The 25,981-nt window shown below is 49.8% G+C and overlaps 1 protein-coding gene across 1 annotated transcript; it reads left to right on the top strand.

Moving 5' to 3' along the window:
- The first annotated feature begins 6,249 nt into the window (after positions 1-6,249).
- Positions 6,250-22,274, top strand: LOC136170665 (apolipoprotein L3-like). Its single transcript, XM_065939069.1, has 5 exons — positions 6,250-6,350; positions 11,208-11,306; positions 14,566-14,673; positions 16,474-16,594; positions 19,265-22,274. The coding sequence occupies exons 3-5, from the start codon at positions 14,643-14,645 to the stop codon at positions 20,121-20,123; spliced, it is 1,011 nt and encodes a 336-aa protein (XP_065795141.1). The 5' UTR covers positions 6,250-6,350; positions 11,208-11,306; positions 14,566-14,642; the 3' UTR covers positions 20,124-22,274.
- Positions 22,275-25,981: the final 3,707 nt, after the last annotated feature.

Here is a 25,981-nt window from a genome sequence, read left to right as displayed (position 1 = left end):
GGACACGGGCACCCAAGGGTGATTGAGAACAGAGGGCTTGTGTGCAGTGTGAGAGAGGGTCAGCGATAAACAGAGGGGCAGAAAGAGACAAGCACACACCTCACCCAGGCTGCCTTCATGAATCCACAGGACTCCTGCAGGAACATCCAGAACAGTCTTTTTGTGTTGACCTTGGGGCACTGCCCTGACTCACCTGTCTATTCCCCACATGGGACTAGAATGACTCTTTGGAATATTGGCCTTAGCCCTGCCTTCTTCCCCTGCTGCACGGCGGCCCATGACTCTGAGCACAGACGCTCAAAGCCTCCCTGCAGCCTAGCCTGCTGGAACCTCCGGTTCACGCAAGGGCAGAGCTGGATGCCAGGCTCAATCCATCCCCGGGAGCAGGACTGAGAGGCTGGGGAAAGTGGGCAGGAAGGACGGAAAGTCCATCCAAGGCCATGTTCTGATCTGGTCACCCATCTGGAATTGCACATGCCTGGACCTTCTGAGGAGCTTTCATGGGATGCCTCAGGCTCCTGCTCTCCAGGGAGGAGAGGGGAGCATCTGGGTGTTGCTCTCACCCCCACGGGCCTGCTCCATGGGGCACCAACTTTCTGTGTTTCCATGTGTGGAGCATGTGACACCACACAGGCTGCCACGCCTGGAGCCCAGGGCAGGAAGCCAGAGACCTGGGACCTGGAAATGATCCCAGGACGTCTCCAAAGTTCCTCCCCACGTGTTGCAGCACCTTATCCCCACTTTTGTCCAAACCTTCCTCGGAAGACTTTCCTCAATGCCTCTGACTCCACCTCAGCCATGTTTTCCTGAGGCTTCAACCGCTCCTCTCATTCCTTCTTGAAGACATCAGTAGTCATGGCCATCACCTGCCTGACCTTCAGAAATGTGAGTTCAATCCTTCATCAGTTCTTCCTCAGTTCCTGGAGAATTCCCATCCTGCATAGCCTTCTCTGGGCAGGGTTCAGGCACCGGGTACAGAGCCACTCAGTGTCCCCCCCATCGCCCCGGAGCCCCTAGAGCTGGACCCCATTGAGCTCACTGTGTGGCTGATGCAACTCCATGGTGACGCGTTTCAGGTGAGAGCCCTGTGGTTCTGAGCACAGAGACTGAGTCTGGTTGAGTGAGCGCAGAAGAGCATGCGCTGGGAGGGAAGAAGCCCAGGTCAGAGAACAGAAGCCCCCATTGTGCACAGTTCAGGGAGGACAGGAAGCAGGACAGGTCCCCCTCCAGGATCCCACAGTCTGGCCCCTGAGGTCCCGTGAGCAGGGGCTTAGGGCCAAACACCTGGAATCTCAGTGTCAAGGACCCAGGAGACAGAATAACTTGGGCCTGGGTACTGTATCCTCGGACTAATAGTTCAGGCTGAAGGATGAGAAAGATGAATGAGTAACAGGGACCCAAACACTGGGGGAAAGTCTCAGGTAGAGAGGCTCCAGATTTAGTGCTTCTTGGAAACACACTTACCCTCTTTCCAGACAAACGGGAATGACTCTCCTCACGCTGTTTTGGGTCCAACCACCAAACACACGACAGTAAGTGCACCGCCCACTTCCCCAGCTGGACAGAGATATGAATCATTGCCACCTGCTGCATCTTGCAGTGATGTCAGGGGTGAAGGGCCCCAGTTCAATGCTAGTGCCTCTCCTGCTCCATTGGGCTCCTTTCTCAGTATTCTGCATGTATATCATATATGTGCAGGCAACAAGGAGGCAACAACGTTAGAGACCCCGGCGTCCAGGAAAATTAATCCCCTGATACCAGTCATCACTGGGGTCCCCCTCCCTGTTCCTCTTTGCTGTGGGGAAATTCACCCCTGCGGATCCTGGGTGGGCCCATCGCTGCTCAGCACCGACACGTGAGTCCTCATCAGGTCCTCACTGCCCCTCTGAGAGCAGGGGGTATCACCCCCATGGAGAACAGGAGGAAGCTGGGCCCAGGGACCAGGAGAGTGGCTGAGGACCCTGCTTGGGAAGGGCCATCCTGGGTGGGCCCTCTGGGTGCCTTGAGTCTCCCCCTGATCCATGTTGGGTTGATTGGTCGGGAGAAGGCAGGGTGTCCTGTTCCAGGAGGAAGTGAAGCAAGCCTGTGGTGTTTCTGCAGCTCAGCTCATCCTGGCCCGGGGCAGTGTACCCACCCCCCGGGAGCCCAGCCCTTGCAGCTGTCTGTCCCCACCTGCTGTCCTGTCCCACGTGGGGAGACGGGCAGGGAGGTGTGCTGTACCCATGTGTGCCCGCCCCCCAGGGCCTGCGCGCCTCCGGGCGGAGCCTCTGCTGACAGTGTCATGTGTCTCTCATGCCTCGATGCTGGGCATCTTTAAGATCCTGCGCCCATCTCTCAGCAATCCCTGGAGTTCATATTAACTTGTTCTTTTCCAAAGGGTGCTGTCCTAGACCTCACACTGGTGATCATAGCTGAACCTGGTCAGAGCCCTCCCTCCAAAGATAGGGGCATTGTTTATGAAAGACAGCAGACGTGTTATGATCAACAATTCTTTAACCTGATACTTAAAGAAGCTATATATTTCATTATGAAAACACAACAACTAACAGTTCAGATTCAGGAAATGGGGTAAAACCTAGAAAAGTAAAATAATTCCCCCAGTAAGATTACTGGACAGCTCCCTACAGTGCAGCTATGTTTTTTGAAGCAAACCTCAAAAATCTTGTCATTTCTTCTGTACATACTTTAGTTTATCCCTATATTTTAAAAAGGTCTTTGCCTGGTGGCCAGACCCTAAAGAATCTGCCCTCAACGAGGGAAACCCGAGTTCATATCCCTGGGTTGAGAAGACTTCCTGGAGAAGGGAATGGCAACCCACTCCAGTATTCTTGCCTGGAGAACGTCATGGACAGAGGAGTCTGGGAAGCTACAGTCCATGGCTTCATGAAGACTTGAACACAACTGAATGATTAACACTTTGCAAATGTCTAAGTTTGCTCTGCCCATATTGTTGGAAGTTTAGGCTCTTGCAACTTCCTTCATTTTAAATAACACTGCAGTGAACATATCTGTGTATGAAGCTTTCTCCTATCTTTGAGGCTGTTTCTCTGGGGCTGGGCCCTGCAGATGATATCGTTGGGGTAAAGGGAATAAGCGCTTCAAGGCTCCCTGTGTTTGACCCATGCCCCCGCCACCGCCACCCATCCTAGATGTCCGTGCAAGCTGATTTTGCCACCGAGGCCTTGGCCACGGCCACCTATGAGCACACATTCCTCTGGCTGGTCCTATGCATCAAAGGCTCTGGACAAGACCAAGAACCAGGGCATCTATTTCATCAGAATCCTGGACATCGCTGGCTTGAAGATCTTTGACATGAGCTTCTCTCCATGGAACCCCTTCCTACCTCCCAAGCCTCTGGGGCTGCCTTTTCCAGACATCCCTGGATATCTGCGGGTGAGGGTTGGGGAACTGTAGGGAGTGTGGCACAGCCCCCTGGCTGCGGGCCACACCTGTAGGGATTGTTGGCTTTGATACTGTCAAAGTCATGGCCAGCAAGTGGCAGAGCTGACTGCACACCACCTGGCACACAGCCTCCAGTGGCTGGATCCCAGGGCTTGGACCTAATTGAACAGGGGTGTCCTCAGCCTGTGGAGGTCCTGGCTTACACGAAAGGTGGTTCTTCTCGGCAAACTGTGTTGCCTGCACAGAGTGTCTAACAGTTAGTTACACTCGGATGCTGGGTTACACCTAGTCTGGGCCCAGCCTCCTTTTAAATTACAGCTATAGATGAGAGACTCGTCCTGTCATAAGGCTGCTCCCAAGCCACTTGCAGACCTTGTGCGCCATCTGTACCTGGTCCCACTTTCTTGGCTTCCCCTGCTTCACTCCTTAGGTTCCTAAGTACATCTAAGCCCCTTTTGACTTTAAACTACCTGTTTAAAGAAACACTCTTTCTCTAATTACCTAGAGTAATGCTACCGAAGCCCCGGTGTCCACCGCCACCTTTGTTAGAAATGCATGAGGACAGAGATGCCAGCAGGTAAGATCCCTTCAGGGCCCAGGTTCTGTGTTTCTCTACAAGTCTGACTCCTTACCTGGATCTTGCTGGCCCCCACCTGCCCCCTTCCTGGCGTTCCTCCACCCCACTTTCCCTGCACCAGGAGAAGTCTGTCCGCAGAGCATTAAGACCGATCCAGGTCCTTGGCCCTTCTCTAGGACCCCGTAGTGGCTGGGGTGGCATGTGGTCAGCGGCCAGCTCTCCTCTTCTAGATCAAGGCCCTGAAGCTCAAGAGCAACCTGTATCTCATTGGACAGAGCAAGGTCCTCTTTGGGAGCCGTGCTGGCCCACCTGGAGGAGGAGCGGGACCTGAAGATCACAGACGCCATCATCTGCTTCCAGGCCTGATGCAGGGGCTACCCGCCTGGGAAGTGAGTCCCGGGACGCCCACCACCGGCTCTGGGACCCCAGCCGTCCTGTGGTGGAGGCACTGAGCAAGGGGGCCTGGGCACCCTCACGCCGGCAGGTGTACCCCGGGGAGGCCACATGGCTTTTCCCGCCCCACTGCTTCCTGGGTTTCTGCCTGAGGCTTAAAGTGAGCAGGCGGGAGGGGTGACTGTGCTCAGATCTTCCCTGCAGGAAAAACCCCTGCCTCCCGCTGTTCCTCCCTGTGTCCCTTCTGTAGGGGTGACACCCAGACCCGGCTGTCCCCAGAGGACCCCGAGTTCCGGGGCGGAGGCGCCCTGGAGCCCCGGCGGCTCCTGAGGGGGTGGGGCGGACCTGCGCAGGTCAGGGGGCGGGGCAGCTGCCCGTGTGCCCTTGACTCCTGTGTCTGGGCTCTGGGGCGTCTGTCCTGGCCTGAGCCCTGAGCCCTGGGAACAGGGTGTCAAGTGAATGTTTGCAGATGTGAGCTGCTGACACTCTTCCACCAAACACAAGTCCCTGAGTTGCTGGAACAAAGTGCCCACCTGTCCCCTCCTTTCAGCTCCCTTACCTGCAAAACACAGCAGATACATAACAGTTTGCTTTAAGACCAAACTATGGTTGGCTCTCCTCATGGATAACCTTCTGTTACTCCCTCAATCCTGGATGGAGGGGACCATAATGGCCCAGAGACACTTCCTGGGGTGAAGCAGCCCTGGGGGAAGGACAGGCGGGCCTCCATGGGGCACCCAGGTCCACTGCAGTCACTTTTGCTTGAGGCAACTCGAGAAGTTCACCAGCAGTCCAGCTGCAGGACTCTCAGACTGTGGGAAGTTGATTCTCCATTTCTTCATCTGTGAAACGGAGCCAACACTCCTAGAGCTGGTGTGCGAGTTCAACAGGAAAGGCGTGGAAGGGGCGAGCACAGCGCCTGGCACATGATCAGCCCCCCGTTCACAGAGGCTCTTTGCTCAGGAGCCAAACAAGGGGCAGGGCCAGCTCTCCATTGTAGACATCTCTGAGTCACCAGGACACAGGTATTCTGAAAAAAGTCCTCCATTTGTAGAGAAAAAAATCTGTTGTCAGGTGCAGATAAGTCGAGGTAGAAAAGGGCAGCGTGCTCTCAGACCTTCCGACGCACTTCCGCATCCAAGTAATGGCAGTGACCCCCAAGGCCGGCCCTCCTCATGTGGGCTAAAGGCACTAGTTCCGTCCCTGCCAGCAGAGCTAAGTCTAGAGGGATCTGATCAGAAGGGATGGGGAAGGGCATGGATAGAGTTGCAGAGGTGTGGCCTTAAGCCCTTCATCCAGGTACCCTGGGGGCAGAACAGGAAATCATGTGTCTACAGGTGAGGTCATGGAGGGCTTCTAGAGGAGGTGATGCCAGATTTGGGCTTTGCAGAAAGCATTTCTCCCAGTTGGATGCAGCAGGTATCCTTGGCAGAAGAACCTAGAAGTGTGAGCAAATCCTAGAAGCCACCTGACGTGGCCCTCAGCAGGAGAGTATGACCAGTATGCACTGAGCAACTGGTCTGCTCTAGGACTGCACCGCATGCTGGAGGCACAAAGGTGAATGAGGCAGGCAGGCTGGCGAGTGTGGGGTTGGAGGGGTGAGAAGATGGAAATGGGTGGGCCGTGATTTGCCGAGGGACTCATGGCGTCTTGGGGGCTGGTCTTCCTTCATGGAGCCTGAGATGGAGTGAACTGTGTCAAGAAGGTTGTGGAATGTCAGGACTGGGTTTCTTTCTCTAAGGGGGTCAGCTGGAGGTGGAAATAGTCCCAGGGCGGGGCCTGGTGGGCCGGGTGTTTGTTTGACTTGAACCACTCAGAAGTGAGAGCTTTGCTTTCAGTTTTGCTTCCCAGAGTATATCTGGGCCCAGAGGGTGTATGTGGTCATTGCAGAAATGCACAGCTGGTGGCTGCATCTGCACAGATGTGAAAAACTGGATCTTGCTCACACTCGGACAGAGGAAGTTTCCTGAGTAAGCAGGTGGGTAAGACCCCGCCCATCCCATCTTCCCATCCTCAGGACTACTGTCTGAAGAAAGGATAATTGTCACTAGTTGAAAGAAGGGAACTGGAAGCTCCAAGAGGTGAGCTCATGGCCATGGCAGCAGGTGAAGCAGGGGCAGAGCCTGGAGGTGGAGGCAGGTGTGTCTGAGGGCTTCCTCCCAGCCGAGGGCCCCTGAACAGAGCAGAGGGAGGGCGGCACCCATCCTGGTGGGCTCAGCTCAGGATGTGGACCCCCGAGACGTGAGCAGTGAGCCCAGGGGGAAGGTGGGCGTTGGGTGTTGTCAGTACTTTGGGAAACTGGAGGAAGCAGAGCGGATGGAGGAGGACAGGGGAGTCAGAGCCTCCCTCCTATGACCTGGCCACCTTGATGCTGCCCCCAGGGTGCTAGACTGGTGCTGATGGGGAAAGGGGATTTTTTTCAGTTACAAGGAATCAGGGTTTGTTGAAAAAACCTGCCTCTGAGTGGAGGCTCAGTGCCAGGCCCTGGGGGAGACTGCAGCCTGGAGAGAGACATGAAACCAAGCGGGGAGTCGAAGGGCGTTGGCTTCCTGTGTTCGCCGGGCCCTCTGCTCAGGATGTGGGTGATGGGAGGTCCTGTGGGGAAGATGGCCCTGCTGGAAGAAGTGAGAAGGGCTCACTGCACAAGGTCCACATGCAAACCCGGTGTGGCAATATTAAGATAAAAAGCCACACTCTACAGACATCAGTACAGCAGGAGGGGCATGAGCTTAGATCTATGTTTTTTACCGGCAGAGACAACCCTAGAAATGTTGGGTTATTAAAACCACGTTCCGGGAGAAGGTGAGGGTGGGATGTTTCGAGAGAATAGCATTGAAACATGTATATTATCTAGGGTGAAACAGATCACCAGCCCAGGCGGGATGCATGAGACAAGTGCTCGGGCCTGGTGCACTGGGAAGACCCAGAGGAATCGGGTGGAGAGGGAGGTGGGAGGGGGGATTGGGATGGGGAATACATGTAAATCCATGGCTGATTCATGTCAATGTATGACAAAAACCACTACAATATTGTAAAGTAATTAGCCTCCAACTAATAAAAATAAATGAAAAAAAAAAATTACCACATTCCCACCTCTACCTCGTACCCATGTCCAAAGGCCTGGTCTTGGCCTCCTCTCTGCCCACAGAGAGCTGTGTGACCCTGGGCAACCTACCTCCTGGGGAATTGGTTGTTCTATTCTCTTACTAAGGTTTTAAAGCTGATTTCCATTGTCCCTGTGGGTGCAGATGTTTTTTCTGACCTGGTTTACAGGATCATTGGCAATTATAATTTCCAAGAGTCCAGTAGGTCAGAATTTCCTTTACATCTTGTGGAATGTGTGTATTTAGAAAGGTTTCCTCAAATCAATGTTACTGTTAATGCTTCCTTCAGTCCCGTCAGTTTTTTCTCTCTGGTTTACACTGGATCCTTTTGAATGATTGACTGATTAGGACCTTAAGTTTCTTCTCCACCTCTTCTCCATTCTCTTCCTCTGTCTCCGCCTTCTACCCTCTCTCTCTTTTTAACTTTCATAGGGACCTGGGCTTGTGCTGTGTCATCGAGAAGCTGCTGGTTTCATGTCCCCAGAAGGGGTCCCAGCCCTCATATTTTGGCCAGGCTGTGCCCAGGAGGGCGGAGGGTGCCCAGAGGTCCTGGACTGGAGGAGCAGCAGAGAACAGACAGGGCCCCTGATGATGTGGGTAGGGTTCTCAGACCTGGAGGAATTGAGCAAAAAGAGAACCATGATCAGGAATGAGTGACCTTCAAGAGGAGCTGGAGAGGAACTGGGGGAAGGTGGCAGAGGGAGGCTTGGAGCTGGGCCTCCAGGGACTAGTAACCCGTCACATAGTGAGGCCAGTGGGGAAACACGTTTCCTGGGGAGGGGCAGCCAGTGCCAAGTGATGTGTCAGGCTTCTGCAGCAGGCCCTGTGGAGACAGAGAGTGTGAGGAAGACAGGAGCTGGGGTAGTCGGGAGAGTCTGGGTGCTCGGCTAGGGACTTTCTTAACACCCCTTTCCCTTCCCAGGGAGCATGGCTGCAGGCACATGAAGGAGATGGTTGGGGAGAATCCGTCTGCCCATGAGGAGGTGAGGGATGCATGACTGGCCAGGCACCTGGGCAGAGACAGGCTTCTCCGGGGTCCTCCCCTCTCCCACCAACAGCCTTTTCAGAAAGGGACCAATCAGAGGCTAACAGAGGAGGAAGCCCTGGATAGGAATCCAGCAGAGGAAGCACTGTCCACATCCACACCCATGTGAGGCCCCAGACAAGGGTCAGGACCAGGCCAGGAATGGGAGGGAAGGACCGAAGGATGAGTCAAGTGTTCAACACATTTACAATTGTTTGTCATTATCCAAGAGCCGGCCCTTCTGCCTGATCCCTCCTCTTCTTTTTAACTTGACTCTGTTCTCATGTTTCATGATTTCAATAGGTTGATCTGGCTCCTGGGGTCCTGCAGCTTCTCAGGGCAGAGAAGGAGGCAGGGGGCCAGCCAGCTCTCCTCTTCCATCCTCTTGGAGGAGGGCCTGCCTTTGTGAATTCTCACACATCCACATGACAATACCGCCAACCTTCGCCACCAGGCTCACCCCCTAAACACAAGCTGATGGTCAGTCTTCCTGAGGGAGACCTCTGGGCATCACAGAGGAAGGGGTAGAAAGAAAGATTCTAGGAGTGGAGCTTAGGTAAGGGGATTTGGGGGGAGCTCTAAGGAAATGGGGTTGCTCTAGATTGGGTGCTGCAGAGAATGGGGGGCAGCACTACAAGTGGGGTCTCAGTAACTCCATCAGTGGAGAGGGGAGACTAGAGCGAGGGTAAGGTGTAATGGGCAAAGAAGGAACAGTCGTGCTTTTCAGCCAAGGGAGGGGGCGAGGTGTGGGTGAGGGCACAGTGATGGGTGTTTGCTGGCTCCTCACTCCTGCTCTCAGGGTGACCCTGTGTGAGGCTGGAGTTCTGTGAGAGCCTTTACATCCAACAGGAGAAGAGAATCGCCCTGTTGTTACACAAGGTCAGCCTCGGGATGTCAGGGGTTCTTTCTTTCTCAATCCTTTATGAACATTCGTGTAAATAAACAGAGAGGAATATACCCATAGACATCAAGACTCCTCTTATTATTAAATTCAATTAACACAGAATATTTCCATCACATTCACTCTTCTTTGCACCAAAAAAACAAAAGAAAAGTACCCCTCAGGTGTGTCCAGCTCTTCACAGCCTCATGGATGCAGCCCTCCCAGCTCCTCTGTCCATAGGTTTCCCAGCAAGAGTACTGGAGTGGGCGACCATTTCTTCCTCAAGGGGATCCTCCCTGCCCAGGGATTGATCCCATATCTCTTCCATCTTGCATCTCCTGCATAACCACTAGCATTCCATTTAAAGTTTATGTCTCTCTTTTTTGGCCACACTTTACTAAAGTCCTCTCATTTGAATATTATTATGAACTCATATCCTTTCACAGACTCAGCCTGTCTCAATGAAACATATTCATAGCAATCATTATCTTTTATTATTATTATTATTATTATTATTATATGTGGATGCCCCCTTATGACCACTTCTCTGATCACCTACAAGAGCATCCTTGCCTTTGCAGGAGCAGAGATGCCGGCCCGTGGGATTCACCTCCCCAGTAAGGGGTCTTCCTTCCTTTGAGGGGACGGAAGCCCAAGGGTGCACATGTCGTGGGAAAGATGCTGCTGGACAATATCTGTTTACAGTCCACTCATGCATTTCAGTCAAGCATGTTCACTCTCATTATTCTGGTTTAGCTCTGTTTTCATGCCTACTTTACTAGAGAACCAGGTTATACTTTTGGGCTCCAAAATCACTGCAGATGATGATTGCAGCCATGAAATTAAAGGATGTTTATTCCTTGGGAGGAAAGTTATGACCAACCTAGACAGCATATTAAAAAGCAGAGACATTACTTTGCCAACAGAGGTCCATCTAGGCAAGGCTATGGTTTTTCCAGTGGTTTTGTATGGATGTGAGAGTTGGACTGTGAAGAAAACTGAGTACCGAAAAATTGATGCTTTTGAGCTGTGGTATTGGAGAAGACTCTTGAGAGTCCCTTGGACTGCAAGGAGATCCAACCAGTCCATCCTAAAGGAGATCAGCCCTGGGTGTTCATTGGAAGGACTGACACTGAAGGTGAAACTCCAAAATTTTGGCCACCTCTTGCGAAGAGTTGACTCATTGGAAAAGACCCTGATGCTGGGAGGGATTGGGGGCGGGAGGAGAAGGGGACAACAGAGGATGAGATGGTTGGATGGCATCACCGACTCGATGGACATGAGTTTGAGTAAACTCCAGGAGTTGGTGACGGACAGGGAGGCCTTGCTTGCTACGATTCATGGGGTCGCAAAGAGTCAGACACAACTGAGCGACTGAACTGGCTGAACGAGATTCATCAACACAAACATGTCTCCTACACTGACAGTTGTCACAGCAGGAGCCACACACTTCTTGTTGGCATTTAATTCAGCTGCTTCCATCAACTTTAAGGTGGTGGCACTAGAAATCAGACCAATCTTGTGAGTTATTGACTACTATAAAGTGACTTCTGCTATCTTAGAGTTAATACAATCTAGTCCTAAGTGCATATGGTTAAAAAGATCAATTTGTACACAGGGTTCTGCTCTTTTCTTCCAAGGAAAAGCTTCTTCTTTAGATAGTTAATCAATCTCTTTAAATGATATTACTGCTTTGGGAGGTGGAATAGTGTGAGAATGTATGCCCAGGTGACAGGAGCCTGGATTTGGATTCTGGCTCTAAACTAGCTATGTGCCTTGAGTAAATTACTTAACCTCTCTGAGTGTAAGTTTCCTTTCTTATAGGATCATTGTGAGAACTAAAAGGAAGTGAATTCATACCAAGCAATTGGGAAGGTGCCTGGTGCAAAGTGGGAAGTCATCAACCACAATTGCTAATAAGTAGTAGGTATTGCATTTTGCTTGTTCTTGACTTAAATTTGATAGTATTTGTTTGCTTCTTATTAGGAAAAATAAGGATTTCATTTATTTTTATACTTTCTATTATATCTGTCCCCTTCTTCTTTTTTTTCCTTCTTCTCCTCATATTATTATTCCACTAATTGCATATCCTCTGTTAGGAAGCTTTGTACTTGTAAGCACTTTACTTACATCTTTGTTTCTTTTGCTCTCGACTCGACCTACTATTTCTTGATTCCCAGCTTTGTAAACTGAGATATTAATCCTCCTCCTCCCTTCAGTGCTTTGGCTCCCAACTTCTAGATGTATATTTCGATTTTTAAATTAACAAGTACATTTTCTTCACATATTTAAATACTCTGATTCATTTACAAAGATCAATATTATTTTATAATGACATTAAATGAAATATAACTAAGATTTTTGAATCACTATATTATACATCTGAGAGTTATATCATATTATATATATTAATATTACTTCAGTTTTGAAACAGTCTCCCAGGGACTTGGACATAGATAGATTTACTTTAAACTTTTTTTAAAAAATCACACAAAAGTGTTTACATTTTTTGTGATATTGTAATACATTTTTTAAGAGCTAACTTGTGCCATAGAGCTACACATGCTTCTCAGCTGTTCAGTTCAGTTCAGTGTAGCTGGTCAGTCGTGTCCTGCTCTTTGCCACATCATGAACTGCAGCACAGCAGGAATCCTTGTCCATCACCAGCTCCAGGAGCCTATCCAAACTCATGTCCATTGAGTCAGTGATGCCATCCAACCATCTCATCCTCTGTCATCCCCTTCTCCTCCTGCGCTTTAGTTTTTCCTGATATTTCTCACTGTCCTCATCTTCACCCCTTGCACTGTTTCTCTTCAACATTTCCTCCATTTCTCTCCAATTGTGCCTCATGGGATACCGAGCCCCCTATCCCCACAGACTCTGGAGTTCTTATCCCATTCTGGACTGGTTTCTCTCTAGGTCTGCTGTGCACCCAGCTGGGATCCTTGGATTCCTTTCCCACTGGGTTGATGTTCCTGATTCCTGGATCCCACACCTATCTCTCTCATGGGTATCCTTTACCTTCCTCCATAATTAAACAGAGACGTAATCTAATTTTTTTTTTCCCGCATCTCATTCTCAAGTAACCTTCTAAAAGTCTGGTGAAGAGTGAAGGCTGCTGTGATTATGGGATGGGATGTGGGGCTGGTCAGCTTGTCCCCTGCTCTCCCCCTGGCCTCCCACTCATCTTGCTCCCTCTCTGGGGCTCTGCCCAGCAGACCATTCTTCTCTCCTGTGAACACGCTCCCTGTTTCTCTCCCTCTATTGCACTCCTCTTTATTCAGCTATCACTTCTCCATCCAGTGAGTCTTCAAATATTTGTTAAAGACTCTGGTCTTCTGTTGCTCCCATGCTTGTTTTTATTAGCAGCAGAGGGAAGAGAGGCAGGCTATGGGTTCTTGACCCAGTGAGTGGGGTCAAACCAGTGTACCAAGGGCAAGACTTCTGAACTTAGGTAAGTCAGGTAACACCTATGTCAGCTTCCTTATTTGTAAATGAGGATACAATGGTACACATCTAAAAAGCTAATGGAATGACATATGAGGTACCATTGGTAAAGTTTCAGAGCTGATACCAATGCAGAGCAACGATCACAAAAACAAGTTACTCTTATCAGTGAAAGTGAAAGTTGGTCAGTCATGTCCGACTCTTTGTGATCACTTTGATTACACAGTCCATGGAATTCTCCAGGCCAGAATACTGGAGTAGGTAGCCATTCCCTTCTCCAGCCAATCTTCCCAACCCAGGGATCGAACCCACGCCTCCTGAATTGCAGGTGGATTCTTTACCCACTGAGCCACAAGGGAAGCCCAGGTGAAGTTGTTTCCACTTGTTGTGAACCGGGGACCTTTGGCATGTTAGGTGAATGTGATAACCACTATACTACAGAAACCACGCACTCTTATCAGTAGATGGAATTATACCAATATATACCTTTACTATCATTTCAGTCAAGTCTCAGGAGGAGTAGTTGACAGATGCTCTTTTGCTTTCTTAAATACAGTAACTAAACATCAATACTTGCTTTCCTTCCTCATCTCCCATTGCAAGATAATCACATGTAGAACCAAAATAAATTATTTAATGATAAAAATATGATCTTATTTTTAAAGAAAGACCACAGAGAATGGGTATATATGAAAGGAGAGACACCCTCATATAGTAAAAGTGTGAACATAAATTGATACAGTTTGTTTGCATAACATTGTGGCTCTAGGTATGGAAATATTTAGGTGTTGATGCCATCTGATCTTAATTCTACTTCTAGATATAGCTTAAGGATACAGTCTCAGATGTAGGTGAAGTTTTATACAAGGTGAATATTCTTTGCACTATTATTTACATAAATGATTAGAAACTACATCAAGTCCAATATTCCGGAGCGAAATCAAGGAGGACAGAACACCTGCAGGGCTTCTCAGCCACTGAGAGCCGGGAGACAGGAATTGGGGCAGGGCTGATGGGACTCCAGGCCCTTGGGGAAAAAGGCTCTTGCAGAAGCAAGGAAGACCTGAGCTCTGGGAGCTGTATCACCAGGAACTTTATCAAGGAGAGACTTGAGCACAGGGAGCTCGTCATTTTGGAATGAAAAGAGTCATTTACCAATTAACATATATCCACAAATAAATATTTTTGTATATTAGAGGGGGTAGAGCATAGTCATCACAAATGTGTGATTTGCATCAGAAAGACTCGGGTTCCAGTCCAGACACTGGCACCGGCGTGAAAACCCGGACTGAACTAAGTTTAAGTAAGTTTCAGGAGCCTGCATGTCAAGGACACTGGATCAATATTATCATTAATATTAGTTATTACCAATTTGAAAACACAGGTGTCCCAACCTCACTTCATTTCCGGAGTATCACCTCCTATCTGTTCTTCTACTCTCTGGTTTGATTGTTCCTATAACTTCACAGATGTCTGTCTCCTGTCTGATGACCTTCTCCTTGGGCCCCAACAGGAGAGCAGGACTCAGACTTGGCTTGGAAGAAACTGTAGGAGGTGAATATCTTTGCTGAACTAACAACCAGCAGAGCCCAGGAGACAGAGAACCACACTGGGCTAAGTCCCTGGAGGCCCTGGTGACCACCAAGGGGAACGCACCAGAGAACTTGGCCCTTGCTGCTCCCTGCAGCCACTGCACCCTCACAGTGGAGCTCACAGTCTGTTTTCTCTTCTCCAGGGGTGAGGTCACACCTCCTTCCAGCCTGACGCAGACAAGGAGTTGAAGGGAGGTCTCTGAGAGCCCCTGCTGCCACCATGAGCTCAGAAAACTTCGGAAACTGCTCAGGTAGTCAGCTGCCTCTTCTCTGGAAGGTTCCTACTGGTAACCCAGAAGTGAGGGTGGTGTTTCCAGGCTGAGTTAAACTCCAAGGAATCAAGTACCATGAAGAGGATGGATAAACATCCTTGAGCTTCCAGGAGAGACCAGGAGATTCCCCTCACCCTGGAGTCTGCCCACAGCCTCCTTCCCGGCCCTCTGCTCAGGATCCATGACCAAGGTGCTGACTTCCTTCCTGCCTCTCCCAGCACCCAGCAAGTGACTCAGAGCAGAGGCCGGGAGAGCACACGCGGAGCATGGAAAGCAGATGGGAGTTCCCAAGGCCAGGCGGGCCTGGGAGAGGAGGACCTCCAGAATCACTGGAGCTTCTGCTGCTCTCTCCCTTGGCCCTCACCTCCTGCTGCTCCCAGACCCTGGGGCACCACCATAGAAGCTGTGTCCTCCAGCTCTTGCCCAGCCACCAGCCCAGCCGCTCTGCAAGGGTCAGTGGACCCTGCACTGAGACCTAGTCTGGCCTTTGCCAACTCCCACCTGGAAGGGAGGAGTGATGAGGATCATATTGGCTCCACCCCTCCTCCACCTGTTTGATCCCCTCCCCTGCCCATCCTAGAGTCTGTGGTCAGAAGCAGGAATCCTCTCACATGGTAGTTTTACTCAATGACATGTGGTCCTAAAGTCTTTTTTAAAATTAGGTAACATGAGTTTGTAATGTTTTCCAAGTTTCATGTGTACAACATTATATTTCTACTTCTATATACACTACTGCATGCTCATCACCAAAAATGAGTTGCAAAGAATCCCCATTGTGTTCTATAAAGTAGAATGGACGAATCACAGGAGTTTTAAATGTAAAGAGGATTCAAGTCATGTCCAAGAAATATCTGACACTTGACTTTGGATTCAACCTCAGAGCTTTTGGCTCTGTGGCCTTGGACTGTCCATTCTCCTGTCTGAGTTTCACTTTCCTTTTCTGTGAAATAAGAATAATGCCTCTTTGTGTGCATTTACCAAGAAACACATTTTATTTCAAGTCCCATGCCACACACATATACATAGCCTGGCCACTAATATCTTAGCTGCAATTCCATAACCTCCAGATCTCTGAAATCACACAGGGATTTTGATAACTCATGAAAGAGTAACCTTACCATGTAGTGATCTGAGGCTATTTATAGTCATTACATTCTTAATCCCGTTTAACATCAGTATTCAATTGTTTCACTGCCCAGACAAGAAAGCATTCATTTATAGGCTGCTGCCAGTCTATTCTGGAAGTGGTAACTAACAGATCACACTTGCTCTTTCTTCTCTTTGTGTGTGTGTGTTCAGTTGCTCAGTCATGTCCAACTCTTTGCAATCACATGGACAGCAGCCTGCCAGCCTCCTCTATCCATGGGATTCTCCAAACAAGAATTTTGGAGTGGCTTGCCATGTCAACCTTCCAGGGATCTTCCTGACTCAGGGATCAAACCTGCATCTCTTAGATCCCCTACATTGGTGGGCAGGTTCTTTACCAATAGAACTCCTTGGGAATAACACATATGACATCAATTTACCTGGGAATCCCACATAGGACCTCATTTCACCTAACCTCCTTACAAGCCCTATTTCAAAAAGGTCACCCGGGGATTAACTCTTCAATACAAACTGGGTGGTGGGGGGACAGTCCATCCATAACCCTAGGTGACCTCACCAAGAGCACCCTAGGTAACTGCTGCTCAGCAAGATGAATTTTAACTACTTTATACTCAATAACGTTTATGTTCCACCACAAATTCTTCTAATCTTATTCCCTTGTCTTTCATCTAGATATTGAGATCTTTTTGGAGGAGGTCGTTGAATGTCTCTGGGACATACTGAGCAGAAAGGAACTGCTCCTCCTGCTGAATAAAATCCTAGAGAGAATTAAGACTGAGGCCACTTTGTCCAGGTAACCTGCCCACGTGCACCAGGAAGGTCACCCACATCCCCCAGCACCAGGCTAGCTTCCTCCTGGCAGGCACACCTCCTCCAGGAAGGACCCTATTGTTGGGGTCAAGGATGTTCCTTCTCAAGATCCCATCAGGAATGCTTCCTCCATGTCATTTGCTGACAGTGAATGATCCTGGGTTGAGAAGAGATGAAACCTGCAAGGAAGGTGCAGGTTATGTGACCTTGGACAAATTACTGAGCTACTGTCTGCTTTAGTTTCTTCATCTTTTCATTTTTAGTGTGAGGACACTGCGAGCATGCAATTAAGTGCTTACCATAAGGACTGACACAGAGTAAGAACTCAGTCAATATTAACACTTAAAAAACTTGTTGGGAAGAGACAGGGGTCAAGGGTCTTCTTTCTGGTGATGAGAACCAAGCAGAATTTCCTTTGGGACAAGTTAGAAAATTCTGACACCACCATCTGTGTCCTGGGCTTCTGCCTACTTTCTTTCTATTCCCCATGTTAGGAATTATACCAACCCTACAATATCCTGCTGGCCCATAAGGAAGAGAGGCTAGAGAGGAACTGGAGGAGCTGGTGGGATCCTGGATCTAGCCCTGCCCAACTGTGGGTCTGTGGGCTTAAGACTTTGAATATCAGATCTGTCCTGTTTCCAACAGGAATAGCAATTCAGTCTGATGGATTGTGGTGATGGCCTCAGAGTGAACTGCAGGGTCAGAGGTGGGAAACTAAGAGCAATCATCTTGTCCAAAGGACCAGGGAGGCCTGCACCAGGGTCAGACCCAGGGGTCAGGGTGAAACAGAGGGTCTAGGTTGAAGGACTAGTAGGCAGGCTTGGGTAGCAGGACCAGGACTAGAGTGAGGAGAGTGGGCCCTGAGGACACAGAACTGCAGGGACTGTGACCCTAGCGGAGGTCCCCTGAGTGGGAGGGGGGACATTTCTTCCCTCCCTGATTGGATCCCCTCATGCTGGGCTCAAGGGCCCTGGGTGACTGTGTCTACACACCCTGCCTTGGACCTGGGTTCTCACTCCATCTGGGATCCTCTTCTAGTCTACGTGGAGTCCCCCTGACAGTGGGAAGGCCGTGTGGCTCAGTGAGCCCTCCAGTGTCACAATGAGTGGCTGAGACTGTGTGTCATTTGAGGGATTCTGAGAAGCCTCACGCATCCCCTCCCAAGAGGAAAATGCTTCCTCCACCAGTTGTGCAAGTGCCGGTCTCCTCAGGCTCAGCCGTTCAGATGGGTGTTTCCTCAAGTCCCTTGAATCTTTAGAGGTTCCACAAAATTTCACATAGCCTGGGGTGCAGGCAGGTGAAGCTGTCACCAGGTAAATTGTGAGTTATGTTGGTGACCCCTGAGCGGTTGAGGGTGCTGGGTAACAGGTCAGGAGTCAGTGAGGTGAGCTGGAGAGTCCAAGGGAAACCAGGACTCACAGCACATCTCCTGCTTCCCTGTCAGCTGGGGCAGTGGGTAGATCCCGTGACCCTCTACTGAGAAGGTCAAGGGCACAATGTTTAGAAGACAGCAGATGGCAGGTCAAATGATTATAAGGTGCTTCTAGCTCTGACTTTTGGGGTTTAAAAAATTCTAAGTCATAGAGACAGTCAATCTGCAAAGCGTAAAGGCACAGTGCTAGAACTGCCTTTACTTTGATTTCAATGGCAAATTTAGGGGATCCCCAAAACAACTCTCAGATTCTAGAATTCCCTATAGAATGGACAAGACTCACTGGAGGCTTCATGATCCCACCTACAGTTTACTACAGGGAAGGAGAAAAGTTCCTACCAGTCACAGGGCAGAGTCTGGGCAGGTTTCACAGACGAAGCTCCCATTGTCCTCAGGACACGTACTGACCTGGATTCGGTGTGTGACAAGATGCATGGAGTACTGCCCATCAGGGACACTCACCTTGCTTAAAAGCCAGATTACCCTGACCTGTCATCTCCAGCCGCTCCTGGAGGTCAGACTCGTGCCCTAGTGTCCAGCTCTACCAGATGGCAGAACTGACACCATGAGACCCAGAGACCCTGGGTCACTCATCACCTTGTCAGGCTGACCAGTGGCCAAAGGCCCAGGCAGGCAAGGACATGCCTATCAGCTGGAATTCTAGGGGCTTCAGGACCACTTCCCAGTAGCCAAGGGCAAAGAGCAGGGAGACTTCTCACTACACACCGAGGCCCTTGAGTGAAGGTTTTCTCCTCCAGTGCTACGTGTCTTTGTTTATCTGTGGAGTTCCCACTCCAAAGACTCTTTCGAAGTGATAGTGTTGACCCACCTGTGAGACGTCTTTACCACATACCTTTTCTCTGGCTGAGCCATATGGCTTGGGGATCCTCATTCACCAAGCAGGGATTGAGTCAAGCCCAGCAGTGGGAGTGCAGAGTTTAACCTCTGGACCACCTGGGAATTCTCTCAAATACCTCTCTTAAGTTGCAAGAATCCTAAGGTGACTTTTGTTTACCTATTCCAAGTTTAGCTATGTCAAGATGGAGCATCTAAAGTATGAAATGTGTTTAAGGTTGAAAGAGAAATGTTTACATTTATAAAATTCTTCTCTATTTGATTGATAGTAACATATCTGTGTTTATGTAGAATAGATATTATGGAGCCAATTTCACAGACAAGCAAACTACCTTTCTAATCCCTTGACCTTCATTGTTACAGGGAAGACGCGGATGAACTACACAAATATCTGAAGGAATTGAACAGAGCCTTGGTTGAGGAGAACCAAGAAAAACTCACCAAAGAGCAGCTGGACAGGAGGAGGTTTCTGATTAAGTTTCCTCAGGTGAAACGGCAGCTGGAGGAGTTCATATGCAAGTTCCACGAGCTCGCAGACGAGGTTGACAAGGTGCACAAGGGATGTACCATCTCCAACCTGATGGCCCACAGCGCTGGTGCTGTGTCTAGTATTCTGACTATTGTTGGCCTGGCTCTGGCACCCGTGACAGCGGGGGCCAGTGTGGTGCTCTTGGCCACTGGGATAGGGCTGGGAGCAGCAGCTGCTGTGACCCATGTGTCCACCAGTATCATCGAACATGTGAAGAGATCGTCAGCAGAAACCGAAGCCAGTCACATGATGTCAAGTGTCATCAAGAAATGGAAGGTTCTCCTAGAGATACTCAAGGGTATCCCCACAACAGAGAAAGTCGCAGAAGTTATACAATGCATTGAAATGAACATCCATGCCATGGAGACAGGCAAAGCCCACCCTGGCTCTGCAGCCAATGCAAACATTAACATGAGCCTTGGGAGAATCTCAGGCCCGGCCATCCAGCACATAGAGGGAGGTTTAAAAACCACACCTTTAAAAATTACCAGAGGAACCCAGATCACGTGTTTGGCCACTGCAGGGGTCCTCCTTCTGGTGGATGTGGCCTTCCTGGTGAAGGAGTCAAAGCAGTTCCACGATCGTGCAAAGAGAGTAACAGCTGAAAGCCTGAGGCGGCAGGCATGGGAGTTGGAGAGGAAGTTGGAGGAGCTCACCCAGATTTATGAGAATCTGCAGGAGGACCTGATTTAGCCATCCCCAGAGCAGTGCAGGGTCCAGGGACACGTGAGGGGCTAACGTGCAGAGGTACCTTGTTAGAGGGAAAGAGAGGGAGACCACATTAATGAAGCTGGGGGTTAGGAATTTGGCATTTCTGTGGTTGAGCACAGCAGGGAAGGGATGGATGTAGGCGATAGAAGGAAGAGGCCTGGAGCCTGCATTAAGGGAGGAGGGGGCACGAGAGAATGAGAAGCAGGGAGAAACCACTTTTTTTCATACTAAGAACTTTTTACTTTGTGTTGGAGTATAGCCGATTAACAGTGTTGTGACAGTTTCTGGTGAACTGCAAAGGGACTCAGCCATACACACACATGCATCCATTTTCCCCCTAACTCCCCTCCCACCAGAAACCACTTCCTTTGGACTAAAGATGACCCTGGAGGCAGAATAAAGGGAGAGGCAGGTGAACTAGCAATGAGAGGCCAGGTATACGAACGGGTTGAAAATGGGAAAAAGTCAGAGAGTTAGGATTGTTGGGATCCAGAAGGAGCAGGGGCTCCCCTATCACCCTCCCCAGGCTGTGATGTCCCAGCAAGAAGAGTCTTCCCCTGCTGGTGGTCTCTGGACCTCACCTCCAACATCAACTCACTTTGGCCCTAGCTGATGTATCTTATTTAGGCAGTGACTTCTTTTGTTTGTTTGTTTTATTGAAGGATAATTGATTTACAATATTCTGTTAATTTCAGGTATACAGCAAAGTGATTCAATCATACAGGTATCTATGTATTTATCTGGGCTTCCCAGGTGGCGCTAGTGGTAAAGAATATGTCTGCTAAGCAAGAGTCACAGGTTTGATTCCTGGGTAGGGAATTTCCATAGTGGAGGAAATGACACCCAGTGCAACATTCTTGTCTGGGAAATCCCATAAACAATGGAGCCTGGCATGCTACAGTCCATAGGTTGCCGAGAGTCAGACACGACAGAACATCTCAGCATGTGTATATCTATATTCTTTTTATTCTTTTCCATTATAGTTTATTACAAGATATTGAATACTGTTCCTATGCTACAACAGTAGGCAGGCCCTTTTTTTATCTGGTGTATATCTGATAATCCCATCTCTTAATTTATCTGTCCCCCCAAAACTTTGGTAAAATATTCATTTTCTATGTCTATGAGTCTGTTTCCATTCATTTGTTCACTTGTATTATTTTCTGGATTCCACATATAAGTTAATATCACATCTTTGTTTTTGTCTGACTTACTTCACTCAGTATAGTAATCTCTAGATCCATACATATTGTTACAGATAATATTATTTCATTCTTCTTTATGGCTGAGTAGTATTCCATGGTATGTACAAGTGTACCACATTTGCTTTATTCATTAATCTGTCAACAGACCTTTAGGTTAACATAATAACTTGGCCGTTATGGATAGTACTGCTATGAACATCAGGGTACATGTATCTTTTCAAATTAGAGCTTTAATTTTTTCTAGATATATGCCCAGAAGCGGGAATGCTAAATCATGTGGTAGCTCTATTTTTAATTGTTTAAGAAAACTCCATGTAGTCTTCTATGGCGGCTGCAATTTACATTCCCACCAACAGTGGAGGAGGGCTCCCTTTTCTCCACAGCCTCAGAGCATTGTAGATGTAGATGATGGCCCCTCTGATTGCTGTAAGGGAGATAACTTACTGTAGTGTGACTTGCATTTCTCTAATAATTAGTGATGTTGAGTATGTTTTCATGTCCCTGTGTCCATCTGTATGTCTGCATGGAGAATTGTCTATGTAGATCTTCAGGCAGCGACTCTTGATGACAAGGATGGTGATGATGCTGGTGAGAGCAGTGGTGATGACAACACAGTGGATGGAACAGGTGACAAGTCACCAGGTGCTCTTTGAGTGCACAGTGCACTGAGAGACCAGTGAAGTTTCCATGAAAATCCAAGTGTGGATTAGGAACAGAGGTTGATTAAAAAAAGAAAGAGAGAAAAAAGGATGAAACAAGAAGGCAGAAACAGGCCAAGGAACTTTGCGGTGTGTGAGGAGATGAAACAGCCTGGAGCCAACTGACAGGACTCTCTGACCCTCGCTGTCTTCTTCAGCTGGGGGTGAGGCTGGAGAAGATATTTCAGATTGCTCTGCTTCCCTACACCTTGTGTTCTATAGACTCTGGTTCAATAAATATGAGCTGATTCACTGAGGCTTCCTTGCATTGACTGATGGGTTCACCTGCTGGGCTCCAGATGCCTGACCTCCTTTTCCATGAGCCTGTATCCCAGGATCTCAGGGAGCACGTCCTCCTTGGCTCCTCCTGTCTGCCTGTTGGGCTCCCATCCAATCATTTTCCTTAGACCCTGGACCCCTGCAGGCTCCATGGGACGCACGGGGGAGCCCATGTCATCTAACTTGGGCTGAACCCAGGGGTACTCCTCTTCCAGCCCTGGGGACAAGGATAGACATGGGCACCCAAGGGTGATTGAGAACAGAGGGCTTGTGTGCAGTGTGAGAGAGAGTCAGCGATAAACAGAGGGGCAGAGAGAGATAGCACAAACCTCACCCAGGCTGCCTTCATGTTTCCGCAGGACTCCTGCAGGAACTTCCGGAACAGTCTTTTTGTGTTGACCCTGGGGCACTGAACTGCCTCACCTGTCTATTCTCCACACGGGACTAGAATGACTCTTTAGAATATTGATCTTAGCCCTACCTGCTTCCACTCCTCCATGGCTGCCCATGACTCTGAGCACAGACGCTCAAAGCCTCCCTGCAGCCTAGCCTGCTGGAACCTTCGGTTCACCCAAGGGCAGAGCTGGATGCCAGGCTCACTCCATCCCCAGGAGCAGGACTGAGGGGCTCAGGAAGTGGGCAGGAAGGAGCGAAAGTCCATCCAAGGCAATGTTCTCATCTGGTCACCCATCTGGTCTTGCACCTGCCAGGACCTCCTGAGGAGACTTCATGGGATGCCTCAGGCTCCCTCTCCAGGGAGGAGAGGGCAGCACCTGGGTGTTTGTCTCACCCCCACAGGCCTGCTCCACGGGGCACCGACTCTCTGTGTTTCCATGTGTGGAGCATATGAGCACTTAACAGGTTCCCATACCTGGAGCCCAGGACAGGAAGCCAGAGACGAGGGACCTGGAAATGGTCCCAGGACGCCTCCTAAGTCCCTCCCCACGTGCTGCAGAGCCTTCTCAACACTTCTGTCCAAACATCCCTTAGAAGACTTTCCCCAGTGACTCCCTCTCAGCCCTGTTTTCCTGAGGCTCCAACCGGTCCTCTCATTCCTTCTTTAAGACGTCAGCAGTCATGGCCATCACCTGCCTGACCATCGGAAATGTGAGTTCATTCCTTCATCAGTTCTTCCTCAGTTCCTGGAGAATTCCCATCCTGCACAGACTTCTCTGGGCAGGTTTCAGGCACCGGGTACAGAGCCACTCAGTGTCCCCCCCATCGCCCCCTGAGCCCTTAGAGCTGGACCCCATTGAGCTAACTGTGCGGCTGATGCAACTCCACGGTGACGCGTGTCAGGTGAGAGCCCTGTGGTTCTGAGCACAGAGACTGAGTCTGGCTGAGTGAGCACAGAAGAGCGTGCACTGGGAGGGAAGAAGCCCAGGTCAGAGAACAGAAAGACGTCCCCAACGTGCACAGCTCAGGGAGGACAGGATGCAGGACAGATCCCCCTCCAGGATCCCACAGTCCGGCCCCTGAGGTCCCGTGAGCAGGGACTTAGGGCCAAACACCTGGAATCTCAGTGTCAAGGTCGCAGGAGACAAAATAACTTGGGTCTGGGGACTGTATCCTTGGACTAATAGCTCAGGTTGAAGGATGAGGAAGATGAATGAGTAATAGGGACATGAACCCTGGGGGGAAAGTCTCAGGTAGAGCGGCTCCAGATTTAGTGCTTCTTGGATCCACACGTACCCTCTTCCCAGACAAACAGGAATGACTCTCCTCACGCTGTTCTGGGTCCAACCACCCAACACACGACAGTAAGTGCACCGCCCACTTCTCCAGCTGGACAGAGACGTGAATCATTGCCACCTGATGCATCTTGCAGTGATGTCAGGGGTGAAGGGCCCCAGTTCAATGTTAGGGCATCTCCTGCTCCATCGGGCTCCTTTCTCAGTATTCTGCATGTATATCATATATGTGCAGCCAACAAGGAGGCAACAACTTTAGAGACCCCGGCCTCCAGGAAAATTACTCCCCTGATACCAGTCATCACTGGGATCCCCCTCCCTGTTCCTCTTTGCTGCGGGGAAATTCACCCCTGCGGATCCTGGGTGGGCCCATCGCTGTTCAGCACTGTCACCTGGGTCCTCATCAGGACCTCACTGCCCCTCTGAGAGCAGGTGGTATCACCCCCATGGAGAATAGGAGGAAGCCGGGCCCAGGGACCAGAAGAGTGGCTGAGGCCCCTGCCTGGGAAGGGCCATCCTGGGTGAGCCCTCTGGGTGCCTTGAGCCTCCTCCCTGATCCATGTTGGGTTGATTGGTCGGGAGAAGGGAAGGTGTCCTGTTCCATGAGGAAGTGAAGCAAGCCTGTGGTGTTTCTGTAGCCCAGCTCATCCTGGCCCGGGGCAGTGTACACACCCCCCTGGGAGCCCAGCCCTTGCAGCTGTTTGTCCGCACCTGCTGTCCTGTCCCACGTGGGAGAGACGGGCAGGGAGGTGTGCTGTACCCATGTGTGCCCGCCCCCCAGGGCCTGCGCGCCTCCGGGCAGAGCCTCTGCTGACAGTGTCATGCTTCTCTCATGCCTCAGTGCTGGGCATCTTTAAGATCCTGCGCCAATCTCTCAAAAATGCGTGGAAGGTCATATTAACTTGTTCTTTTCCAAGGGGTGATGTCCTGGACTTCACACCGGTGATCATGCTGAGTCTGGGCAAAGCCTTCCCTTCAAAGATAGGGGCATTGTTTTTGAAAGACAGCAGACGTGTTATGACCAACCATTCTTTAACCTGATACTTAAAGAAGTTGTATATTTCATTATGAAAACACTACAACTAACAGTTCAGATTCAGGAAATGGGGTAAAACCTAGAGAAGTAAAATAATTCCCCAGTAAGATTATTGGACAGCTCCCTACAGTGCAGCTATGTTTTTTGAAGCAAACCTCAAAAATCTTGTCATTTCTTCTGTACATACTTTAGTTCATCCGTGTATTTTAAAAAGGTCTTTGCCTGGTGGCCAGACCCTCAAGAATCTGCCCTCAATGAGGGAGACCCGAGTTCATATCCCTGGGTTGGGAACACTTCCTGGAGAAGGGAATGGCAACCCACTCCAGTATTCTTGCCTGGAGAACGTCATGGACAGAGGAGTCCGGGAAGCTACAGTCCATGGCTTCATGAAAACTTGAACACAACTGAATGATTAACACTTTGCAAATGTCTAAGTTTGCTCTGCCCATATTGTTGGAAGTTTAGGCTCTTGCAACCTCCTTCATTTTAAATAACACTGCAGTGAACATATTTGTGTATGAAGTTTTCTCCTTATCTCTGAGGTTGTTTTTCTGGGGCTGGGCCCTGCAGATGACATCGTTGAGGTAAAGGGAATGAGCGCTTCAAGGCTCCCTCTGTTTGACCCGCGCCCCCGCCGCCACCACCCACCCTGTTTGTCTCTGCAAGCTGACTTTGCCACCGAGGCCTTGGCCAAGGCCACCTATGAGCACACATTCCTCTGGCTGGTCCTATGCATCAAAGGCTCTGGACAAGACCAAGAACCAGGGCATCTATTTCATCAGGATCCTGGACATCGCTGACTTCAAGATCTTTGACATGAACTTCTCTCCCTGGAACCCCTTCCTCCCTCCCAAGCCTCTGGGGCTACCTTTTCCAGACATCCCTGGATATCTGCGGGTGAGGGTTGGGGAACTGTAGGGAGTGTGGCACA

The sequence above is a fragment of the Muntiacus reevesi genome, chromosome 1 (genome assembly GCF_963930625.1).
Source record: "Muntiacus reevesi chromosome 1, mMunRee1.1, whole genome shotgun sequence".
NCBI classification, from domain to species: domain Eukaryota; kingdom Metazoa; phylum Chordata; class Mammalia; order Artiodactyla; family Cervidae; genus Muntiacus; species Muntiacus reevesi.
The sequence above is the reverse complement of the archived record's forward strand: the minus strand, read 5'-3'. Positions and strand labels throughout refer to the sequence as shown.